The sequence below is a fragment of the Capricornis sumatraensis genome, chromosome 14 (assembly GCF_032405125.1).
Source record: "Capricornis sumatraensis isolate serow.1 chromosome 14, serow.2, whole genome shotgun sequence".
NCBI lineage: Eukaryota > Metazoa > Chordata > Mammalia > Artiodactyla > Bovidae > Capricornis > Capricornis sumatraensis.
In genome coordinates this window covers 32,703,918-32,730,249 of record NC_091082.1, presented here as the reverse complement: position 1 = coordinate 32,730,249, position 26,332 = coordinate 32,703,918, and the positions used below count along the sequence as shown (strand labels likewise).

The 26,332-nt window shown below is 41.6% G+C and overlaps 1 protein-coding gene across 1 annotated transcript in view; it reads left to right on the top strand.

Annotated features, from left to right (window-relative positions):
• DUSP10 (dual specificity phosphatase 10) overlaps positions 1-26,227 on the top strand; it is a 39,888-nt gene extending 13,661 nt beyond the window's left edge. Inside the window, exons 3-4 of the mRNA XM_068986309.1 lie at positions 21,214-21,585; positions 25,218-26,227. Coding sequence (XP_068842410.1) covers positions 21,214-21,585; positions 25,218-25,483 — 638 coding nt within the window. The 3' untranslated portion in view covers positions 25,484-26,227. The remainder of the gene's footprint in view (positions 1-21,213; positions 21,586-25,217) is intronic.
• The last annotated feature ends 105 nt before the right edge of the window (positions 26,228-26,332 follow it).

Here is a 26,332-nt window from a genome sequence, read left to right as displayed (position 1 = left end):
CTAGTAGCCTGTGGATCTGAGGATGAGGCTTCCTTCTTTCATCCGTATGAATGTACTCACTTTCTAGAGTTGGGAGTAGATAAGGAAGAAGGAAGACAAGTATAGTGAGTAAGAAAGCATGTTTGATAGGTATATATGACGATATCCCAAAGACCCTAAGACCCGACAGTATTTGATTATTTATGTTTTATATTCATTATCTGTTCTATTAATATGGATAATAATATTAACTTTGTTCTTTTCCCCCCTCAAGGGCGTAAAGAATTTCTTGTTGTTATCATTACCTCTGGGAAGTGAATTCTCTGAGACTAGTGAATAAGAATCTTATCAAACTATTTACTATTTATTGTTTTCCTCTTCTTTCTTTATCTTTCTTCTTCTGTTCTATAATCTAAGCTTAAATACAGCTCAGGTAGCCTGAAAGTGTGACAGGGACAGACTCCAGAAAAAGCATAAATAACATCCTTGAAGGATAGCAGAGTGGACCCCTGGGAACCATGTTCTTGAAGTAGTATCCATTCAGGCAGAATTACTGAACATTTTTTTACACTGTCCCATTTTACAGCTATGGAAACTAATTACTTACCCAAGAGAACGTAGTTGGTAGCAGCACTGGCATAGAATCCATATTTCCTAACTCTCAGTTTAGTAGTTTACCTTTAAATCCCAGTGGGAGTATAATGCTTTGGTTTGCATTTGAGTTGTTACTAAATAAGCAAATTTTGTGGGTTCACGTGTTTGGCCAGGTTGCTTCCTGTTTTCCTTCCCTTCCCCTTTGTAAGGAGCTGATTAAGTGACTTTTCAGTGAATTGATTAGCTGATTTGCATTTGTATTCAGCCTTCCTATTAGAAATTTGCATCTTTTCTAGCAGAAGGAATATATTAATAGTAAGTTAACAGCACAGATTCTAGAGTCAGCCTGCTGAGTTTGAATCTCAACTTTGCCACTTATTAGCAGCGTGAAGTTGAGTGAAATAAATTTGGTGTGCCTCAGTTTTCTTTTCCATAAACTAGAGAGGGGAATGACAATTTTCTCATGGCATTCTTTGAGGTTAAATTAGATAATATATATATATGAACAATGCCGGACACATAGTTAGTTGCTAACATTTGTTACCAATGTATCATAATTATAATACCATATATCTGTAATAAAATCTCATCTCCAAGGGATATATAAGTAATACATTCAGTCAAATGAATTGACATTGCCACTGGTGAATGTAAGTAGAAATGACACTTTGATGCTTGGCAAATTTTTTTTATGTTTAAAGGTTTGGAAAAACCCAGCCTTTCTAGTGGGGTGGATAGGTAACTACATCAGGACTTTTTTCTGAATCAGTGCTACTCTGGAAAATTATATACTATTTCTATGTAAGGAAATCTTATAAAATTAAGTCTTAGCAAAGACTCAATTATATACCCACTCTTGGACTATTAAGAAAATTTTAGAAAGAAAAATTAGATGACACGCTAATCCCCCGGACTGGCCTAGTTTCACTTTTACATATTCTCTGCATTCCTTACCCATATATGTGCATATTTTGCAGAGTTTTTCATACAGAAACTGAAATTCATTTTCACTTTATATTGCATATGCTTTTACTTCCTGTATAGTCATCACAGGTTCTCTTTGAATGTTATAACATGTCTTATTTGATAGTTGTATCACTTTTTACTTAATTCGTTTGCATACTCATGAAGTTAAGATTATTCCCCGATTTTTGATATTATAAGAGAAATCTCTGAAGGGAACCCCCTGTTTGGGAGTTTCTCCACTTTTCCATTTAGGAATGGAAGCTCCAGGCCAGTCACCTTGAGTTTCTTTTTTCCCTTTAATCCTCCTTCATTTTTTCATTACTGTATGTCTCTTCAAAAATAAGCTCCAACTGCCTGTTAAAGTTATTGGTTTGTAGGGAAGTCTTTATCTTTCATCACGAGGTCTTTGCACAAATTCTGTGTGTGCCACATAGGTGCCCTAAGGCATGTACTGTAAATCTCCAATTTCTGCGTTGGTGGGCAGAGTAAGGGAGTATAGAGGCAGCCAGTCAATACTATTAAAAACCAGAAACTATTGTGGACGTGAATGATCTGGCAGGACCAACACCAGCTCCCTTTCAGAAATCTGAGTCACTGAATCAGATAGCAGTTTGATGCTATTGATAAGACATTTTGAAAGGAATATCCTTGCAAATAACAACAGAAAGAGTTAGATTTTGTGAGAAGCTATTAAGTGTTTGTGGCCCTGCCTCTTTCTCCTATTTTTTAAAACCCTGGGGTTTTAGTGCAGCTTGGAAGTCTTTTGAGTGCTTAAGCAGTTAAAGAAATACATCAGGATGGAAAGACAATTCCCATTAGTTCGTTTGCCAAATTAAGGTAAAATGCCCTTTAAATAGGAGCTAATTCTCTGACAGATAATTAGCTTGTCTTTCTTGATAAAGTATGTGAATTGGATTGAGTTTATTATAATTAATCTTGCATATTATGTAAAAATGCATTTGTCTGCCCTTATTAGGTGAATCTCTTCATTCCTAACTTAAGGGTGGCTTGGAACTTCTGTCCCACTCCAGTGAGAACTGACTGAATTGGATGAATGCCAGGGTGATGGGGAGCGTTGTTATAAAGGTTGGGAGAGGCTGAATGTGGGGTACCACTATTCAAAGACAGGGCTTTCTTAATAATGTGGTATGTCCTCAGTCACTCAGTGGTGGCCAACTCTTTGTGGCCCCGTGGACTGTAGCCCACCAGATTCCTCTGCCCATAGGATTCTCCAGGCATGAATTCTGAAGTGGGTTGCCATTTCCTATTCCAGGGGACCTTCCAGACCCAGGGATCAAAACTGTGTCTCTTGCATCTCCTTCATAGGCAGGTGAATTCTTTACCATTAGTACCACCTAGGAAGCCCTTTTCTTATTAATATCTACATCTTAAAAAAAAAAAGCAAAGAAAACCTTTGATTATGTTTTGGGTCCTGAGAAATCAGATGCTACAAAGCTGCCTAAATAATCGCCTTGAAATCAATCTCCTACTCATGACATTCTTCTGCATTTACAACGCAGAGCATTTTCTAGGGACTGAAGAGTGCGGTGATTGGCAAGTACACTTGCTGAGGTCTAAGCGGCGACTCTGGGAGATGGCCTGAGGGGAGCAGAGGGGCTACTCAGTGACTTCCTGAACCACAGCCCCCCGCCCCCGTAATTTTCTTCCTCCCCACCTCCCAGCTATTCAGAGTTTGAGACTCCCCATCTGGCTGCTTTCAGGGCTGCTTTTCTCATCAAAAGCTATTGTCCACGGATACTTGATTTTGCCAAGGGCGAATGTGGGCTGGGGAGATGGAGTTTGGGAATTAAAGGACACACGGTAGATGATTCACCCAACAGCCTCTCTCCTCCAAGTTAAAGTTTTTCTTTTCCAGAGAAGATGGAGGATATTTGATGTTGCATGGGAGTTGCCTGACACAGGGCTTAGACCACCTTAGGGTGTAGTCCTTGGTCACTGTGTGTGTGTGTATGTGCACACATAGAGTTTAGTTAACATTTGCAAAATGGACACTCAGCATTAACTCATTTAATGAAGATAGCAATAGTCATCTCAGCTGCAGCGGTGGCTCAATATGATAGCCATGAGCCACATGGGACTTGAAATGAGGTGAGTCCAAACTGAGGTGTGCTGTGTGTGTAAGATACATGCTGGGTTTCAAAGACTTTGCATAAAAAGCATTTAAGATATTGCATTGACCATTGTTTTACTGTAGATTATACATTGGAATGATACTATTCTGGACACGTTGAGCTAAGTAAAATATACAATTAATGTTAATTGTACCGATTTCTTTTTCCTTTTTAAAAATACAGCTATGAGAAAAAAGGTTTGTTATGTAGTAACTGGTATCATACTTCTATGGAATAGTGCTGATCTCTATGTAGTGATAACAGTATTATTATCTCTACTTTTTAGATGAGAAAACCGAGGCTCAAAGAGGTTGGGTGAATTGCCAAAGTCACACAGCAGAAAGTCAAATTCTTACTGCAAAGCCAGTGTAAAGCAATGTGATTATAGGGTAGGGGTTCTGTATGTAGTTTGAGCTCTATCCAGGAAGAAGTGGGGGCTGGAGATTGAGTTCAGTCATGTGACTGGCTCACTCAGTGGGGCCTAGTAGTGAATCCCTAATGAAAACTCAACTCCAGAGCTGCATTCAGCTTTCTGATTCATGAACACAGTGGAAGGCTGATGAGTCCATGGGACACTGAATGTCCTTGTTCTGGACCCTCTCAGCTCTTTCTCTGGGTATCTCTTCACTTGGCTGGTCCTGATATGTATCCTTTGTAATAAAACCATCAAGCTCTTTCCTGCATTCTGTGAGCCATTTCGTGAATTATCCGACCTGAGGGGGGAGTGGTGTGGGAAGCCAAGAATTTTAAGCTGATTGGTCAGAAGTGCGGGTGGCCTGGGAACCCCTGGGCTTGTGGCTGGTGTCAGAAGTAAGGGACAGTCTTGTTGGGTTCCATGCCCTTAACTTGTGGAGTCTGTATCGACTCTGTGTTGTTAGGGGGAGTTACACTGTGGTTTTATAAGAATAGACTGCTTTCCATCGAGATGTCTGTTTTAGGGGTACAGTGTCCAGGAAAACAGAGTACTGTAGCTTAACTTGCTTGTTTCTCTAACCCCACATCTCAGGTGACAGTGGCCAGTTATGCTCTAGGTTTGTGAAATGACTCAGCCTTCCGGCAACTGCTGTTGACCACGAGACTTGGCCCTGAGACAGGGTAGCCTCTGACACCACCATGCCCAGCAACCTTCCAGCCTGCAACTCTTGGGGTCCCTCTGCTTCTTCATGTCCAACAATACCATGTAAAGGGTGATGACATATACATTACCTATCACTTTGATACCAGAGATTTTTAAATATTGGTGTTGGGATTAAGTTCCTTACTGGAAACTGTTGTAGGGTGATAACATAGGTAGGAGTGTTTTGTAGTTGTTTTTTTTTTTTTTTTAAGTAGTTTGCAATGTCTGGGGCTTCCCAGGCTCAGTAGTAAAGAATCCACCTGCCAATGCAGGAGACTTGGATTTGATCCCTGGGTCGGGAAGATCCCCTGGAGAAGGAAATGGGTTGCCAGTATTCTTGCCTAGAGAATCCCATGGACAGAGGAGCCTGGTGGGCTAAAGTCCGTGGGGATCGCAAAAGAGCTGGACACAAATGAGTGACTCAGCAGCAGCAGTGTTTTGAATCACACTTTTGTCATACGTGTCCTATTGACATCTCCTAAATGCTGTGTTCAGATCTTTTCTTTGGGGGCTTTGGTTTGGATTTTTAAACCATCATTCCATGTGTTTTCTTTTTCTTTTTCAGTTTGGTTTCGCCTTCCTTCTTAAAATAGACACTGTCTTCCCTGTGGTCCTGCTAACGGTCACCCTTCTGTTACCGCTGAGGCCTGGCTCTCTTCCTGAAGGCCCTCTTAGGTCACCAGCTCCTAGAAAGTGGACTCCTACAAGGGCATCTTGGGGCTGCCCTAGAAGTCTCATTTCTAAGAAAAGACAAACTTAAGCTGTGTAGTTACTGCAAGGGGAGATTCCTTTACCAATGAAAACAAGGAATGAAACAAAGACTCTTCTAGAATTGGAAAAGAAGTCTCTTGAAATGCCCACAGTGACTTGATTTCTACCTACTTGGGCCAGCTCTGGGCACTCTGCATACTACCACTATGCCAGGCTTGCTCTTCAGAACTGTTCAGCTTTGAGGTTGCAGAGAGTTAGGTAACTGCCACTCTCAGCAACTGTGGGAGCTAATCTTCCATTTTCTAGGAAGGTTAGAAAGAGTTTGTGAGAACGAACCAAAAAGACACAGAAAACGGCGTTCTCTGCTCACTCTGTGTCTCTGAGATCCTCACCTTCCAGACGACCAGCGTCTCTGAGGCCTTTGTTTCTTTCTTTTAAGAACACCGGTAATGTGACCCCTGTGAGAGAACCAGGGCTGGAACAGTCTTTTTTAGAGAAGAGGAAACTCCTGTGTTGGAAGAAAAAGCTCTTAGGATATGATTATATTTTAAAATGGCTGCTGAGTTAAGTAACTTGCTCAAAGGTGCAAGGTTGAGAGGGAGGGATGGGAGGAACCTGGAATTGCTGATTTTACATCCAGCCTCTGTCCCTTCAACAGGAGGCAGAAGAAATGGCCCTGGGGCTGGTGAATTCATACCGTGTGACTCATCTGTCTGTTAACTCAGCTTGTCTCATTGGGCAAACCAGTTAGCTGGGTGGGGGCCCAACTAGATCTCAGTACTGTCCCCCGCAGCTCACATTTCATGCTTAATAAATGAGTATGTAAATAGACTTGGGATGGGGGTGGGGTCTCTCGCCCTGTTCCCTGACATCCCGCAGGCTGAGTGCTCCCTCCTAAGTAAGCTTCTACTTGTTCATGGCTCTTCTAATCATTCATGGCTTATATAGAACGTCCAATGAGGAGGCATGGAGAGAGGAGAAAAGGTTAAAGGCCACCAGGAATGATTTGTCTTTGACCCCAGTCATCCTCAGGCATGGCTGTTTGTAGCTCCTACAGGCTACCTCTTCCCCATGAACCTTTCCAGCCCTCCTTCCCAGTCTGGGAGAGTGACAGGATTTCTGTGTCCTCACAGTAAACTCACCTGGCCGGCCCTGTACCTGTCCTACACAAGTCTCAATGGGATGGCATCATTTCAGGTTTTTTTTTTTATTTTTTATTCAAGTATAGCTGATTTACCATGTTGTGTTGATTTCTGCTGTATAGCAAAGTGAGTCAGTTATATCTAGACAGACACACGTTCTTTTTCATATTCTTTTCCAATGTGGTTTATCACAGGGTATTCGAGGAGTCTTAAAATGTTTCTTATGCCAGGCCTTTTGCTACATTTCCTCGATTTTTCCTTCATCTCTTTCTTTCTCTCATTTGATTTATCTTCAGAGACTATATATTCTTAAAAACATTTTAATCTTTTAAATTCCTAGCATTATGCCGAGCAACATATAGTACATCTTTACAATGAACTGGATCTTTCTCCTCTCATTCCAAAGCTCATTTAATCTAGAAATGTTTTTAATAAATATGTAACCACACTGCTTATTGTTTGTAATCAATGTGTCAAGAAATTCTGTCATTCATAGTTAATGTTTCTATTCTTTACAAGGAAGCTGTAAGTTTTGTTGCTGTTTAGTCACTAAGTCCTGTCTGACTCTTCATGGTCCCATGGAGTGTAGCCCATCAGGCTCCTCTGTCCATGGGATTTCTCAGGCAAGAACGCTGAAGTGGTTTGCCATTTCCTTCTCCAGGGGATCTTCCTGACCCAGGGATCAAGCTCATGTCTCCTGCATTGCAGGCAGATTCTTTATCACTGTGCCACCTGGGAAGTCTGAGATAGATATAGGTTAGGAATAGCTATTTACCTGTAACTGACACTCAGAGAAGTTACAGTATAAGGACGCCCAGCTAGTAATTGGCAGAGATGGGATTGGAATTCAGGTCTACTGACTTCAAACAAGTTACTCTTCCACCCTCAGTGACATTTCCTATCACAACTAATGTGTCTCTTCTTTAAACTCTAGAAACATTCAATGAGTATCTACTATAAAAAAAAATCAGGTATGGCTCTAGGTGCTAAACAGTGCATACTTCCAATTTCTATGAATAACTCCCAGTATTAGTTCATTAAATCCTTGAAGTGACTCTATTGTTGCCTGCTGGAACTGTTATTAGCCCAGTTTTGCAAATGAGGAAGCTTGGGTACAAGGAGGCTAAGGAACTTTGCTGAGATCATGCTGCTGGAAAGTGCAGAGGCCGCCTGAGCCACAGGGCAGTGATGCTGTGTTTCCTCTAAGATGCACAACAGCTCAGCTTTGTTGGGATCCACACTTTAATAATAACAATAAACAAGGGAAGAAATTAACATGTGATTTCAGATAAGCGATCATTGAAGACTATGAAACTTTAAAACTTCACAATATAGTGAAAGAGATCTGTGGGAGAGTTGCTGTAAAAAAAAGGAAGACCTTTCTGATGGGATCCTGTTTGATCTGAAGTGTGAATCACCTACACGAGGACCTAGGGGAAGGGAGTTCCAGGAAGAGGGAACAGCTCGTGCAGAGGCCCTGAAGCGGGAAGCAGGTCATCTAGGGTTCACAAATCCCATGATAATGTCTCTGTTGGTTGTTCATTGATGTCCAGTTTGACCACACTGTGCTGAAATTATAGAATGCTGAAATCTTGGGGAGAAACTTACAGATGATCCAAACCCCTGGTTTTCTAGAAGTGGCAAGATGGGTCACAGAGCTAGCACCCAGTATGACTGCGGCATCGAAAGGGGGGCAGTGTTCCAAGTCCCTGCTGTCAGGACTTCTGTGCCCTGAGCAATGTTAGGCCTGGCTTCATACGAGGGCGCTGGGCAACCTGGCAGTGCCAGATGTGGGGTGCCTCTCAAGTCACCTCTCCTTTCCACCCATCCCAGGTTGAACCAACCATGACTTGGCCGACCTTCTACTGAACCTCAAGTCTACACTGAAAATATATGATCCCAGTCCTCCCTGCCAGAGATACTGGCTTCCTGGTTTATTTTTTCTTCTCTTTCATCCCAGAAGGTGATCCATGACATGGAGACACACCAGCTTTTGACCTGGTGCAAACGCGTGTATCTCTCGGCATACAAAGGCCTCTCACCTGGCTCTAGGCTGATCTTTCCAAGTTCAGCCCTCATGTGGGGCTCGGACCACTGGCCACAGCTGACTCAGTGAATCCTTGAGCCAAGAGAGCTCATGCCTGCTCTTTCTGGCAGTTTATCCTTAATGCTCAGACTTGCTTAGTATTCTTGCCAAATATAGAATTCAGCTCAGTGGCTTGAGGAAGTTGTTGCTATGCCTTTTGTGAACTGAAAACACTGGTTCAGTAAAACGACTCATGGTTTGATGTTGACACTTGATCCTTTCCCCTGCCACTTCCTGAATTCCCTAAGCCACAGCCCTTTGACCCTCAGATCATATGAAAACACATCCTTGTAAAAGCTGTTTGTTTGGACATGGGAGTGTCACCCACAGCTAGCGGAGAAGCTCACAGCACTCTTTGCCCGGTGCTTCCCTACATGATAGTAAGGATGGAACCCACCCTTCACTTGCATGACCCTGTCTTGCTTCCTGCCTTTCTTCCCCTCCTCTTGTCATGGATGTTTGTAGATGACCTTTTACGAACATGATTTCCAATGGGAATGTTTCACAGTAGAAATATGTTCTCTCTTGAGGCCTGCTCTTGATATTTCTAGAGATTTATTTAATTGGACTCTACTTAAATCCCTCTGGGAAACATACTTTTGCCGTGAAGTTGTGATGTGTTTAATTTGGGGTCTAAGATAAATGCTGGTCCTCAGGGGAGGTGGATCATTAAGCAACAGTTTTCCTTTCGTACAGTGGGCTTGTTTAATGAGTAACTTTACTGGGCTTTCCTCTGTTTGTTTGTTTAGCAATGCTTCATTAGTTAAACTCCTGGGCTGCAAAGCAAAGAATGCTTTCCCCTCTCTTCAGAGACCTAAACAAGCATGGAGAGTATCTGCTTGAGCTCTTGGGGAAAACATGGCTTTGTGTTTTATAGCTCTCTTCTCCTGTTAACATTCTTCCCTCTCTAGTCTTCCAGCATGATCTCATGGATTTTTTTTTCCGCCTTCTTTAATCCTTCCTGATGGATTAACCGGTATTGAGCTTTTTAGTGAACAGAGGAGAAGCCCTAACATGGTATCGAGTGGCCTCCCTGATACACAGAAAGTCTCCAGCTAAACCTTTCTTCAACCCAGAGAGAGGCTGCAGGAAGGACAGGGGTCAGCACTGATCCACAGGGAGAGTATAACTAATGAGGAGACATGTGTTTTGGGGACGAAATGGGCTCCTCTGCTTGTAGCTGGCTTGTGGCATGAAGGTTCTGGAAGATTCCACAGGTATGCTTTAGGCAGCTTTCCCATCTTGACCTTGGACCACTTCTGGCTTGAATTTGAGATATGGTACCTACTTGAGCTGGCTCCCAGGAGTCAGATTCTTAGGCAGTCCACAGCCATGGGTGTGGTACTTCAAAAGTAAGCATTATAATTCACATTTTCAAAAAGTAAGCTATATGGGAATTAAAAGCATTGCTGTGTTTGTCTGCTTGGGCTGCCATGACAAAATACCATAGACTGGGTGCCTTCAAGAACAGACATTTATTTTCCAACAATTTTGGAGTCTAGAAGTCTGGGATCAGGATATAGGATGGTCAGGTTCTGGTGAGGTCTTCCTGGCTTGCAGGTGGACACCTTCTTGCTGTGTCCTCAATCTGAGACACACACAGAGGGACAGACCAAGGTATTTGGTATCTCTTCTTATAAGGTTCTAACCCCCTTTATAAGGACCCTACCTCATAAGCTCATCTAAACCTAATTATTTCTCAAAAGTCCCATCTCCAAATAATATCACATTAGGGATTAGGGCTTCAGCATGAGAATTTGGGTGGGGACAGGAGGAGACAGTCAGTCCATAGTGGGTACAAAACGTGTATTCTGCAAAAGGAAGGGTATAAATTTTGCCCAGGTTTGGAATATAGATAAACTGTACCATCTGCCAAATTATTAATAACTTTTTTCTCACTCTTCTCTCTCTTTGCCTTTCAAACTCATATTGATCACGTATTATGGACTTCTAAACATTCAGGAGCTTCCTGCTGAACTTAGATTAACATCCCAATTGCTTAATGGCTCTCAGAGGCCCTCTGCAGACTCCTGGGCCTCTTCTGGTCACTCTTGCTCCCTCGTTCTGCTTCATCACATTCTGTGCCTTTGAGTCATCGAGGCCTCATGAGTGTCCTGCCTTGGCCTCTTGTTGCGGTCCTCTCTGCCTCAACTGTTCTCCTGAGTCCCCTCCCTTCCATCCGTTTTCCAAACCAGTCAATTCCATTTTATCCCCAGAGAGGCCTGCCCTGAAACCTGATCTAATCGGCTCCCTCTCACAGCACCGGAGACCTGGAGGGCACCTCATGGCCCTCATCATCATTAATCATTATCATTTTATTTCTGTTTTATATGTTGATCATCCATCTCCTCCTATCGGACCCTGACTGGTGGGGAGGGTGAGAGGAGGGGAGAGGGAAGGGGCATCATCAGCCTGTCATTCAAATCTCAAAATGTCTGGGAGGATTTGCTCTCAAATAAAAGAGATTTTCTAAATATTTATTTATATATTTGAGTGCACTGGGTCTTAGTTGAAGTCTCCAGGCTCTTAGTTCCCTAACCAGTGATTGAACTTAGGCCCCTTGCACTGGGAGAACAGAGTCTTAACCACTGGACTGTCAGGAAAGTCCCTAAAAGAGATTTTAAAAGTTGTGTTCATCAGGTGTATCTGTTAAAACCCATAGGCCTGAGCTGTGTGTTTGAGATATGCCTTTCTCCCTAGGAACTGGTTGGCCTGGGATGAAATAGGTAAAGTTTAGATGTGGATGGGCCAGAAGGAAATCCGAACTTTCATGTTTTCAGGAACGGGAGGCTTGAACTTGGCTGTCTTGCTATCAGCGCCTCTATATACTCAATCTGTAGTTTGATAGGCACACTTTGTAGCAGAAAGCTGTTCCCTTGATTGAATCCCAAAGCTCTGTCTTGAAAAGAAAAACTTTTGCATTGATTTCTTTTATTGGCATTTTTGTGAGTGGATGTGAAGCTCAGTCTCATGGCAGATGAACTCCCAATGAAAATAAGGACCATAACGTGGGACTTTGGACAGACTGGGGGAAGAAGGGTACAAGTATACCCATAGAGGTCAGCTTGGACCAGTCCAGGCTTGGCCTAAGAGAGCATGGACAACTTCTCTTGCCCCTCAGGCTGAAGAAGCGACTTGGAAAAATCAATTATGCCTACCTGCTGCCTTCCAGGTTGCTGCTGCTGTCTGTCAGTCCCTAAGTGATGTCCCACTCTTTGCGGCCCCATGGACTGTAGCCCGCCAGACTTCCCTGTCCTTCACGATCTCCTGGGGTTTGCTCAGATTTATGTCCATTGGTGATGCTATCTAACCATCTCTTCCTCTGCTGCCCTCTTCTCCTTTTACCTTCAGACTTTCCCAGCATCAGGGTCTTTTCCAATGAGTCTGCTCTTCCCCCCAGGTGGCCAAAGTATTGGAGCTTCAGTTTCAGTCCTTCCAATGAATATTCAGGGTTGATTTCCTTTAGGATTAACTGGCTTGATCTCTCTGCCTTCCAGATGGTGCTTCCTGAAACTTTTAGGAGGCAGAATGGGGAGGGTGATGTAAAGATGGTGTTCTCTACACTAAGGGGCCTCATGGTGTGTGTGTGTGTGTGGGGGGTGGTGGACAGGAGCAGGGCTTGACCACTTTTCCCATCTTCACTTCAACTCTTTAAAAATAAGTTTCAAAAATATCGTGCGGATTCATTGGACGTTTAAGCATCAAACATGTTCCAGGTAGAAGCTCCCTTTGTTTTCTTTCCAAAGTGTTTTGTGAGACAGGCAGGGGGAGGGTGGGGAGGGAGAAAGAGAAGCTAACACAGGCAGGCTGGCAGGACCGGGGGCCAAAGGGTGTTTTTCCTTAAAGTCACAGTGACTTCTGCCAAACCTGAGGGGTTCCTGGCTGTGGGAACTCAGCGATCTTAAGTTTGAAGCCTGCTCTCAGAAAAGTCATCTGCTCATTAAAAGAACACAGAGCTGTTTAATTGTTGTCTTTGTGGAAAATTGTATGACTGTCATCAGCTGTTGCTTCTGGCAGTGCTTTCTGTTCTAATGTAAATAAATGAGGTAACAGATTTAAAGAAACAGGCTGTATTTACATACTTGGAGAGCGAAGTATGCTCTCAAACAATCTGCCCGTGTTCTTCAAATACACACAAATTAAACTGCTCTCTCCTAAACACTAGTTACTCATTAAAGCCTTAAAGTACGAATGCTAAGAAGGGGGCAACACAAGTGCGCCGCCCTTCAAGGGTAGTGACAAGAAGCTGCTTTTTTGTGTGTGCAGTTGAGAGCTACTTCAGCAGGCTGAAATTTAATCCCCAGCTTTCTTCTCCACCAACTGGGTAGTGAGGCGACTTTTTTTAAAAAAATTCATTTTATTGAAATATAGTTGATTTACAATGTTGTGTTCATTTCTGCTGTACAACAAAGTGATTCAGTTATACCTAGACACAGAGTCTTTTTCATATTCTTTTCCATTATAGTTTATCACAGAGTATTGAATTTACTTCCCTGTGCTATATAGTAGGACTTTGTTATTTATCTGTTCTATGCAAAATAGTTTGTATCTGCTGATCCCAAACTCAAAATTCATTCCATGTTCAACTTCAGTTTTGTTGCTTTTTGTTTTTCTTTTGTTTTGATTTGTTTTTAAAGTAGCTTTATTGATCTATTATTTAAATACTATACAATTAGCTCACTTGATGTTTTGTTGAATTATAATCGACATATATCACATTAGTCTCAGGTGTATACCATAGTGATTCAATATTCTTATACATTGCAAAATGATCGCTGTGCTAAACCTCGTTTCCATCTGTCACCATACAGAGTTATTATAATATTATTGATATTCCCTGTGCTGTGAATTTCATCCCCATGACTTACATATTTGATCGTTGGAATTTTGTACCTCTTCATCCCCTTCATCTTTTTGTCTATCTCCTAACAAACCAAATAAACAAAACCAAACCGAAACAGACTTATTAGATACAGAGAACAAGCTGATTATGGCCGGAGTGGAGGAAGCAGGGACAGCTTCTGAGCTGAGGGTAGGGTGATAGATAGGGTTAGAAGGAGAAACTTTTTAACTTGTCAGAAACATGCCAGTGTCAGCGTTTCTTGGAATGCATACAATTAAAGCTTCATTTTCAGTTTTTATAAATCAAAGACCCTAAGTCATTGGATCGTTCTGACTCTGTTTGCTTTCTTGAGGTAAATATTTAGGCAGGAATTAACAACAAAAAAGTTCTTTTCATTGAGGGCAGTACAAAGATTCTATCTGTCAAAGAAGGAAGTGATACATTATAAAACACAAGAAGTCAGAGCCCCCAAACAAGTTAATAATTGGAAGTAGTTGTAGAAGTATGTAGAACCAAATATTTAGCTGAAAGCACATTGCCTCTTACATAAAATTAGGAAAGAGCAAAAATGATTGTTTCTAGCTCTGGATACATATTATAGCTAAGTATTAGCTGATTCAGAGTGCTAGATTTTATAATCTACTACTGTTGTAGTAGAAAGGATGGCAAATAATCTGGAAAGTCTATTTCAGGTAAGCATTAATAGTCTAAATTATGATTTTTGTCCAGCAGAAAATTCAATGAAAGGACCATATTATTAACTCAAAATTTGAGAATATTCTGGCAGAAAATTTTGAAGACTTTTCTGTTTTTTTTTTTTCCTCTCAGAACATCACTAAATATAACTTTGTTAAATTACTATTAGGTGTAAAGATAGGGGTAATATTTATTTTGGAAAGACAGTTTTGTGAGGGACATTCTTAAAGTAATTTCCAAGTATGATTTGTCACTAGGTAAAATACACACCAGAGAGATCCTTTTATACATATCTTTTAACTTACCTAAATTATTTCCAAAAAGAGATTGATCACCCATCCATGACTGAGAGATTGATCTCTTACCTATAGTTATTGGCATCAAACATATCAACAAATCACCTATCTTCCTATAACATGTAGCTAAGTCCTGCGTACAAAGGGATTTAAATCAGGTTATTCCTGCACTCTTTCCCTGATGCCTGATATATTACAAACTACCTTCTACAGTTGGCTTTTAAAATACATCTGTGGAGAACTTGTATCTCCTATTAGAGAAACCAGACAGTAAAAAATCATGGAGGCTAGGGACTAACAAACGAACAGATATATCTTCCCAGAAAACAAATATTGCCCAAATAATAAAAAAATGTGCTCCTTTGAATTCAAGATCCTAACTTTTCTTTAAGAGTTTTAACCTGTATGGTAACTTGTTGCGTATGCTTTTTTCACACATCGGACAGTTCACATGTAAGCAATGAAATGACAGCATGTTAAGGGTCACAGAGGTACTCTTCTCTGACTCAGTCTCCACCAGCAACACTGCTGGACTCAGCCTTCTAAGATTCTCTCTTCCCCTGGTAACAAAGTCGTTTCTTTTATCCCTTTTGTTCTTACCTTACACCTGGTGACACCGTGCTTTGACTCATTCTCCCTCTTTAATGCCACCTCCCTTAGGAAAGGATATTCATTCCCTGGGGACACAACTGGTTATAAAACAGTTTAGGTGATACCTTCTGGTATTGAACTTGAAACCATTCCTACTATAAAATCCCCTGTTGCATCTATAACTTATGAAGACCATTTCTTAGAGAATAAGAGGTAGAAGTAATCTTTGTGGATCTAGATTATATGCCTAGTATCGTATAATATTCTAATATTCCTCTCTCCTATTAAGGTGGGTGATTTTCTTCCCTGAAAAGTATGAAACAATCCCCCACCTCTACCCCCACTCCCCTCCCCACCCACCTCATCTTCTGTCTTTGAGACTTTCAAATCTGGAAGCCTGACGTCAGCTCCAATTTATTCAGGCTTTGTGAGAATAGGATCTTGAGAGTCTGCTCAGATGGACTCCAGTTTCCACAGCCCACAAAATAGTATCCATAAGGGCCCATTTTCTAACAATCGCTTTCTCATTTATAGTGTTAATAACTCATGTATTATCTTATCCATATTAAGGGCTCTATGACATAAACACTACTGTTAGCTCCACATAATGGGTGTGGAAGTTGAGGGGCAGAGGTGTTAAAATAACTCCCCAAGGTAACACAGCTAGTTAGGAGGGAAACCACGATTCTCAGCACAAGCAGTCTGGCTCCAGAGTCTACGTTCTTAACCACCATCATCAAGCACCACTTTACTTTAAAAAACTAGTTACCCAGTAAGAAAATCTAGACAACAAAAAATGACAATGAATATGCTCACAGCAGGCTTGTAGCAAAGCCCGTCTTGCACTCTCTTCCACTTTTATTTGGATGTTCATGCCATTTGCTGACCTTCAATGCGAGCATTTTCATTAGATTTCTGGAAAATGCTCTTTTCAACTTAGCGTACAGCCAAAAAGCTGGTGTGTCAAAGTGCTGGTCATCTTTGAAAGATGGAAATGTCTTGCTTATAGATTCTGCATTTGGATGCAGTTTCTTTAATTTGCCACCCAGAGCATTGCTTCTGAATCACATTCCAGAGGGCTCTTGTGTTTCTAGGGCTGGGATAGCCAAAACAGCTACAGGAGCTGAAATGCATCTATAAAGAGAGGTTTCCCACTTCAGCTGGAATCCACTGCTTCCGTGGTACTCTCACCTCACTGACCTTCTGCTGGAGGAAACGCGCCAGTTGCATTTTTACATGTTTTGCGGGGGTGCTGTGTGTTCTTTGTTGTTGCCATTCAGAATCCACATGCTGACCATACTCATTTTGGCAGAGAACCTGGTTTTGAGATAAGGTTTGAAATGTTTGCCCCCAGTTCTGTTGCTCCTGCCTGGAAGTATTTGTACTGATAACTGCCAGCAGTTTTGTGTCTATAGAGATCACTCAGCCCCTGGGACTTGGGGGCACAGGAGAGAGAAGGGGAGGGAGTGGAGAAAAGGGATTTTATTGAAAACACTCAATTCTCCTCTGGCAAAACCAGGAATCCAGAGACATGCAGACTTTTCTTGGGAAAGCTAGGACAAAGAAAATGAAATCAGATTTCATCGTTTAGGAAAGATAGGATGCTGTTGCTTTCGTTATAATAAAAGTATATTATTTAAACTATAAAATTGCTCAGATACCTTGGTTCCTAGTTCTTTTTCAATAAACTTTTAAAATAAAAACTCTGGAACATTAGCTTATTTATCATTTAGAGTCTTTATATTAAGCAGATTTTTTTTCTGGATTATAACCTCATATCTTAAAGCTCTTTTATTCATTCAGTTTGTACTTTCTTTTTCCTCCTTTTCTGGCTTCTTTAGAATTTTTTTTTGAGATATCTAGTTTTTTTTTTTTTTAATGAAAGTATAGTTGATTTACAATGTTGTATTAATTCCTGGTGTATAGCAAAGTGATTCAGTTACACCTATATACACATTCTTTTTAAAAATTTTCTTTTCCATTATGGTTCATCATAGGATATTGAATATAGTCCTCTGTGCTATACAGTAGGACTTTGGTGTTTATCCATTCCATATATAAAAGTTTACGTCTGCTAACCCCAACCTCACACTCCACCCCTCCCCCAAATTCCTCCCCCTTGGCAACTGCCAGTCTGTTCTCTATCCACAATTCTGTTTCTGTTTCATAAATTGATTCATTTGTGTCATATTTTATATTCCACATATAAGTGATATCACATGGTATTTGTCTTAGAATTTTTTTTTTCTTTAAAATGGTAGTTTTCCAAAGTAATGAAAAAAGTGCTATATATTGTTTCAAAATACTTTATTCTTATAAATCAGTTTAATTCTCAAGACTGTCAATAACGTAGGTGGCCCTGTTTCATCTGTGGGGAAATGGAGAAGCTGAGAGGTAAGGACCTTATACAAGGTCTCACTGCCAGTGTTTGGCAGTGCTGGGATTCAGGCTGAGCAGTCTGGCCTCAGAATCACTGCACTGCGTTGAGGGTTTTCACAAACTTCAGAGTCAGCAGATCTGCTGAAGGTGAGGGCAGCAGCAATGATGACATTGTAGTAATGAGATATTATTTATCAAATGCCAGATCATATGTTTACATAGGTATCCTATACCACAATTCTTTGGGTAGGTGATATTATGCCCACTTCACAGATCAGTAAACTGAGGCTTAATGAGGAAAAGAGATTTGTACCAGGTCTTAAAACTCTCATGAGACAGAATCACAGTTGCGGTCTGTATTTGACTGTCTCTCACCCTTCTCTTAACTACCATGCTACACTGCCTCCTCTTCAGTTGTTAGTTGTCATTTTGTAATGTTCCTATGTTGTCCTAACAAATACAAAATAATCAAAACTCCTCATGAAGTGACCAGTCTGTTCAGCTTCTATGAGATGTAGTGAGGTAGGGTGGAGGGAAAGTCGTTGGAAGAGAGAACCACATGAGCCCTCCTCCTTCCCTTCACTTCTAAACCCCTAAGGACGAAAACAGTCCTCCCTACAGACATCTCTCTCAAAGCCACTACTATAAGATTCTACTGGTTCATTTTGCTGTAAGCACCATCCTCAGAGTTCTTTAACTGCAGTATCTGGCTGTGCATGACCCTTAGGGAGAACCGATGCTGACGCTGGTCAGCAGACTGGCAGTTGAACAGACTGTTTGTTCATATCCCTCAATGAGCATTTCCTTGTCTAGTTAATATGTGTGAATTAGAATATTTCCTTTTCTATCTACTCTGCCTCCAAAGATTCGATGAACAGAGTTCCCACATGGCTTAAACATACACATAATTTCGCATGTGAACACCCCCTGGGATCCTGAGCATTTTGTGTCTGTCTGTCTCCAATTCCCTCTCTTCCCCTCCCCCATGGGCTTTTTCCCCCCATTAGGCAAATGGAAGGCTCATGCCACCTGTTAGCATTACGTCATTGGCTCCCCAGAACACAGTTGCACCAAAGGCCTTAAACAAAGTAGTTCTTCTTGTATTGTTTGCACTCAAAGAGCTGATATCATGCCAACTGATGTCATTGTATGTCTTTGTGTAACTGCTATGGCAACTGGGCAGGTGGGGAGTCTCCAGCTGATGTCATTGGGGAAGGAGGTGTAGAGACAGAATTTTAAAAAGCTCTATGCTGCTTTCTTTCTGTGTGTGTGGTTTTCTGGCGTGCAGTTTTTTTTTTTTTTTTTCCAAACTAGCTGCTTTTAAGACAAATTACAGCTTGAGTACCCTAAATAAGAACACAGAAAAGTCTCCCCCACCACTTACCCCCTAAAGGCTTCTTTTGAGTTTGTTTTGTTGTTCTGTCCTCTCATCTTATATGGAAAAGTGTAACAACTGTCTTTTGCTTAAGGAAAAAAAAAAAAAAAAGTGAATTAGGTTCCCATCACAGAACTGGTGTGGAACTGTTTACTAGGATTTTATGGAGCCAAAGCTGAGCAGACTTCTAAATAACTCTACGGTCTCTCTCGTGGAGCTTGTGTTGGTGACGGTAATTTCAAATTCTTGTTTAGGTCTATTCACTAATGAAGTTTTTTCTGGTAATCTCCATTTCTTCCATCTGCTTGAAAAATGATCCCTTTGGATCCAGACAGACTTTTTATTTTAATCATTATTTCATAGCAGAACAAACTAAGAAGATGTAAAGGCAGAGTTTAATTCTAGAAATTAATTAAAATGAATTTGTAGCTCTTGTTTTTTCTCTTCAAATAGGTTTAGACACAGATGGTCATGATACTACTCCTTTCAAATCATCTTTGAGTCATGGCTGCATCTTAATGAAAATAATGATTTCCCAGGTTTTTACAACTTGTGTGCACTGGCTGTGAACAGTGCTGAGACTTGGTCTGGGGCACAGCCTGGAGCTTCCTGATGTGGTTGGCAGAGATGAGACCCGAAATGGAGAAGGACATAGATTTAGAAACTGGCGAATAGTTCGACTTCCTTTATTTATTTTAACACAACCATATCCTGTTCACACTTATGTTTCCTCTCTTATCTCCTCAAACTATCAAGAGAGAAGTAAGACATCTGTCTGGAGGAGAGGGCGAGTGGTAAATGTTGTGTTCTGATGACTTTCAGCTTCTAGGAGATCTCCAGCTTCTGCCTGTGTTCAAAGGCAAGGCCAGAGTGTATCTGATTGATAAGAATTAGGGCTCGCTAAGTAGGTAATACTGTCAACTCTGATTTCATAGCCCTTACATGTACATTGTGTAATTTGACCTTCATAAAAATCCTTTGGGCTTACCCACAAACACATCTAACAAATATTAAAGAAAAAATTTTAAGCCATTCTTTTCCTAATTTAAACTAGTGTTCTTTTTCGCATGGTTCTTTAGCTTTTGATCTTGCGGATGGTGAACATTTTTGAATCAGCCTTTTTCGTTTAATATTAAATAGAAACATAGTCTTTATTTTCGTATTCCTTTCACAACTTTGAATGGCTACATAATATTGCACTTGGGTGACTGACTGACAACTTTTCTCTTTTCAAAAATGTTTTTGTTTTTTACTTGGCCTTTCTAGAAAACAGATACTGCTGTAGTGAACATCTTTATGCATCTAGCTGGATATCTTTGGCAGATGTTTTCTTTAAGATATATATTCCCATAAATGATACTGCATTTGATGAAGGGGAGGTTTGCATACTTTGTATGGATCCCTATATGCTGCTGCTGCTGCTAAGTCTCTTCAGTCATGTCCGACTCTGTGCGACCCCATAGACAGCGCACGCCAGGCTCCGCCCTCCCTGGGATTCTCCAGGCAAGAACACTGGAGTGGGTTGCCATTTCCTTCTCCAATGCATGAAAGTGAAAGTAAAGTTGCTCAGTCGAGTCCGACTCTTAGCGCCCTCATGGACTGCAGCCTGCCAGGCTTCTCCGTCCATGGGAGTTTCCAGGCAAGAGTACTGGAGTGGGGTGCCATTGCCTCCTCCAGATCCCTGTATACCAGATTCCTAATCACACTAAGAGGTATATGCCATTACCCTCATTTTACAGATGGGGAATTTGAGGCTGAGAGAGAAATTAACTTATCCAGATCACAGACCCAGGAAGTGGTGGAACTGGGATTATAACCAAGATAATCTGGGTTCTTCTAAGGTCCTTGCTTATAACCACTCTCTTGTTTGGGAGCAAACTTGGCCTTCTGGATGAGGTGAGCTTACAAAGGGCGCAAGTCACACACCTCCACTACCTAGTTAGTTACTGGCAGAAACTCTACACCCGAGGAAGTCATCTGTGCCTTCCTGGGCTCCTAAAGTGCAAGGCTGTATATAGGCCACTGAGCATATGACTCTTAGGGGCAGATCAAATGTGCGGCTAATGAAATTACCTGATGCTTCGTGGAACTCTTTCCAGGGGAACATGCCCCAGTTTGTATAAAAGGCACAATTTCAAAGTACTGTATGCAGCCTCCGAAATTTGTCCTGGGTCTCCCAATGGACTTTCGTTTGTATTTTGATTTTCTTTCTAAAAAATGCAATAAGCACCTACACACATTCATTCTTCCGCAGGCTCTGAAGTTCGAGGAGGGAGTCATTCTCACTTCCTATGTTTGTGTTCCAGGTGGACTTAGCAGTTTTAAGCAGAACCATGAAAACCTCTGTGATAACTCCCTCCAGCTCCAAGAGTGCCGGGAGGTGGGGGGCGGCGCGTCTGCGGCCTCGAGCATGCTACCTCAGTCCATCCCCAGCACCCCCGACATCGAGAACGCGGAGCTGACACCCATCTTGCCCTTCCTGTTCCTTGGCAACGAGCAGGACGCTCAGGACCTGGACACGATGCAGCGGCTGAACATCGGCTATGTCATCAACGTCACCACCCACCTGCCCCTCTACCACTATGAGAAAGGCTTGTTCAACTACAAGCGGCTGCCGGCCACCGACAGCAACAAGCAGAACCTGCGGCAGTACTTTGAAGAGGCCTTTGAGTTCATCGGTAACTATCTCCCGCGGGGAAGTCTCATCTTCTGCCTTCCTTTTCCCTCCAGCTTTTTTGCTTTGATATCAGGTCCACGATTTCTGCCTGAGTTGCAGAAAAGCTCCGCGGAAGTGTTTTTGGGCTCCCCTACCTGGTGCAGAGTATTCTTCTAAGCCATAATCCAGCAAGTGTTCTGGAGCCATGGTGATCAAAGTACAGCCATTCAGCTGGGTTGGGAATCCATTCAGTGAGACCATCTCATGTCTCCAGTTCCCAATGAAAAAGTGGCAGGGGTCAGCATCGAGATGTTCTATGACATCTCAAAAGAATTGGTAGAAAGGAAGAAGTTGGTGGCCAAAACAGGTGTGTGGGTATATGGTCTACTGAGATTTCTTGGCATCTTGTAGGAAGTTAAATATAGCCTGCCCTCTGGTGGGCTTCCCTGGTGTCTCAGACAGCAAAGGGTCCACCTGCAGTGAGGGAGACCTGGGTTGGGAAGATCCTCTGGAGGAGGGCATGGCAACCTACTCCAGTATTCTTGCTTGGGGAATCCCCATGGGCAGAGGAGCCTGGCGGGCTACAATCCATGGAGTCGCAAAGAGTTGTACATGACTGAGCGACTAAGCACAGCACAGCACAGCACCGTATCCACAGGTTCCACCTCTGCAGGATATGGAGGGCTGATTGTACTGTGCCATTTTATATAAAGGGACTTGAACATCCATGGATTTTATCCCCAGGAGTAGAGGGGTGCAGGAACCAATGCCCTGCAGGTACTGAGTGCTGGGTGTATTGTAAGTACGACACGGGCTTCTAAACTCACCCGTGTCTCCCTTACCTTGAGTTAATTGCCACTGCTTGTGGTCAAGGTAGCATTTGCTGAAGGATCTTTTCTGAAGGATATTTTTCATAAACACAGTGCTATAGTGAACATCTTTATGTATCACATCAGTGCCAAGGTGGTGGGAGGAGTAGGGAGTAGTATTCCCCTTCCGTTTGCTTTGTCTCTCCATACTTAATAGTTGTGTAGCCAAAGGGTGTGAAGTTGAGTGCTTATGAGATACTAGATTTTCTTAGTTCATCCAGGCTCATTGAAGTAGGAAAGATCAAATGGTATAGCCCGTGTAGTTCCCAAGGAGAGAAAATTCTAGCAGCAGCAGGCTTTAATCTCCACAGGGAAGCAGCGACCAGCCTAACCCTAATCTTCAACTTTAACTTTTGCTGCTTCTAAGCCTCAGACTGTTGCAAGGCTTAAATGATCACTTGGAGAGGACCTGGTACTCAACAATTGGTTTTTTCAAGTGACTCCAGTCTTTCTTACTACAAAAGAGTGACTCAGTCCTTTTCCTAAATATTGTAGCAGGTTGTTACTGGCCTCTGTCTCAGGAAGAATGCACTCATGTTAGTGCTCCTTTGTCAGGGAAAAAAACCCTCAAATTTGGATTTATCAGTCATTGAAGATGTGCGGTAGAGTTGGCAGCTCTGGTCACCTGGCCCAGGCATTTTCTTGCTAATCTTGCCTGGTTTTGCAGGGCTATAAAATGTTCAATCTGGAAGGAAATTCTGAGTGGTCACTAAACTCAGAAAAGTAAAGTGACCTCTCCTAGATTGTAGGAACTTTAGTGTTAGAGAAGGGACCAGAGCCTAATGCTCTTGACTCCAAGGCCAGACACTGGGGCCAGAAGCGTGGGCGGTGTTTACAAGGCTCTATTATTGAGTTGGCCAGAACATTTGTTTGGATTTTTCTGTAAGTCAAATGTTACAGTAGTTCTAATGCATAATGCTTGTGGATGGAAAGATACCTTACATTCTTTATTAATGATATCTGAATCAAACCTTGAGCCCCAAGGGAGAAAAGTTTCATCCAAGTAGATGAGGAACTTCCTGGTTGACATATGATATCATGAGTACAATTTTTTGTCTTAGTTCCAGTTGGGGGAAGTTTAGAAATTGTTTTCTATTTAATGAGTAGCATAAGATGTGCTTAGGGTCTAAGAGGATTTCAAAGCACCCACATTCCTTATAAATTATTCAGGCTCACCTGGTTTTTTAGAAAGAAAACAAACAAACAAACAAAAAATAGCATTAAAGCCTGGAAACAGTTCCACATCACACTCTGCACAGGCACAATTTTAAAATTGTCATTGTTATATCATTGGGTAAACTGAAATCTTACAGCCTCGCTTTAAGAAAAACACACTCCATTTTGGAAACATAAGAGCATTCACGGAGAGTCTGATGTAAACTAAGCAGAGTCTAGGTTTAGGATTTGATTATGACAGTCGGTTATTCCTGCGTCGGCTGATCTTATTCCTCTATTCCCCTGTACCTGGTTAGTATCACTCCCATTATTCAGATAGCAGGATTGAGCCTCTGAGGAGTTACAGAATTCATGCAAGTTCCTTTGTGGCTCATCTTCTTTACCCCCATGCTTCCCACTCTGGGGGTGGAGGCTGTTAAATAGTGTGCACTAAGAAGAAATTGAAAACAGGAGGTGCTTTTGTAAAATACTGTTATCTATGAGAAGTAAGTCAAATCTCTGAGTTTTTAAGTTGAAAATTTGCACAATGTTTGTTTTGTTGATCTATGAGTAGGTAACCAGTAGAAGTAGTTTATGTTAAAATGTGGCTCTCCTTTACATACTCCTTTCCCAGTCTTCTAATTGGTATATTTTCCAGGGATACTCTCTTTGGGATGACTTTTTTTGGGTTGGCCAAAAAGTTCGTTTGGGTACTTGTATACGCTAAGAACCCGAACGAACTTTTTGGCCAATACAATAGTTTAGCCGTGTCACTAAGAATCCATTCCGACAGTGCCCAAGCTGTTCTCCTGGTTTTTTAATATATCTGAAAACCTTTAAAGTGTTATCTTTTTCGATTGCCCTGGATTCTGAGCCAGCACTCGAATTCCTCCATCATCCGTGTCATTACCATGTTAGAACAGCATGTATGGATGTGAGGGGATTGGGCAGTTTGGACAGAGGTGACACCCTGTGCCTGAATACTGCGAGTCTTTAGTTTTGCAACAATAGGGCTTTTGGGTAAGATGCTGAACACAGTAACTTTCTAGTTTTGTTCCTTTAAACTCCTTCAGCGTTTCCTAAGAGTGAAACTCTTATCTATTTAATACTAGTTGCTGTACAGAGCAGTTCTACAATATAAAAAAAGGAGTGCTTTTTCTCTATCACAGGTGGGAGAGACGTTGTTAATAACACTGCTGCTGCTGCTGCTAAGTCGATAGTTTTGATGAATGACACAGTGTGACAATGGGAATTAACATCCTTAATCAGAAGTGTCTACTTAACCAGTGACTTGTTTACCATTTAGGCTGATTATGTCTTGGCTCATTCCTCAGTTGACCACCATCACCTGGGAAGTCCGCTATTATGGTGAATGACTCTTTCACCTAGTCTTCTCTCTAAATGTAGAAATAAAGCTTTTTATTCAAGCTAATGTTGCTTTTAGCCATTTCTGGAGGTTGTGACATAAACAGACACAATTAAATAGGAAATTATACTTAGTTTCCAAACCATTTTAATGTCATCTTTCTCTGCAAAATATGACAGCATCAAGTCTAGGTAAACGTTAACCTCTCTCCTTCCACCTCTCTTTCCCCTTCCCTGCACCTCCTGCTTTTCTCCCTCATTCCAGAGGAAGCTCACCAGTGTGGGAAGGGGCTGCTCATCCACTGCCAGGCGGGGGTGTCCCGCTCTGCCACCATCGTCATCGCTTACTTGATGAAGCACACGCGGATGACCATGACTGATGCTTATAAATTTGTCAAAGGCAAACGACCAATTATTTCCCCAAACCTTAACTTCATGGGGCAGTTGCTGGAGTTTGAGGAAGACCTGAACAATGGTGTGACACCGCGAATCCTTACACCAAAGCTGATGGGTGTGGAGACAGTTGTGTGACCATAGTCTGGCTGGAAAGGATGACTGTTCTCCTTTAGGAGATGAAGAGGAAGGAGTATGGATTCTTTCTTTTCTTTTTTTCTTTTTTTTTTTTTTAGATGGGGGTAAAGTTTGTGAATGGAAACAAACTTGCTTAAAAACTTTATTTTTAACCAGTGTGAGAAGAATTTAACTTTTGATGCTGTTGAGATTTACTTCCTACCAACTGACAAAGCAGGGAGTCTAAAGAAGTAATTTTTTTAAGCCAACAATAAAAATATCATAAAACCTGTTTCTCCCCCTTTTCCTTTTAAGCTGTTTGTAGAGTTTACGATTAACTAGTCTGTGCAGGTTCATAGACCGAAGATACTACACTTTAAACCAATTAAAAAGAACCCAAAGTAAGTAGAAAAGACATTGAATCATGAAGACCTAGGATCTGCCTGACCTGTCCTTATAGAAAACAAAAACCCAACCAAACCAAGCCCTGCTGTGCTTACTGGTGCAAAGAGAAGACCAGGGCAGCTTAAGTGGTCTAAGAACCCTTCACATTCTTTAAAGAGACAAAGGATACTGTTGATTTTGTGTGTTTCATACTCTGGATTACTTTTCTTCCCTCTCTGTGTTTAAGAGATTTTTTTTTCAAATAGCAAGGAACTGACCATATGCCTTCAGTGGCTTCTTGTGCAATAATATGGTGTTTTGAGTGTGCAAATGAGTTAGAGCTGGCAGCTGAAAAATAGACAAATAGTGCAAAGTTGCCAGCTTGGAGATAGAAAGGAATTAAACAAAACCAGTTACTTTCTTTCCCACCTTTTTCCTTTTTTTTTTTTTTCTCTTTGATTTGATTCTGGTTACAGTGCCATAAAC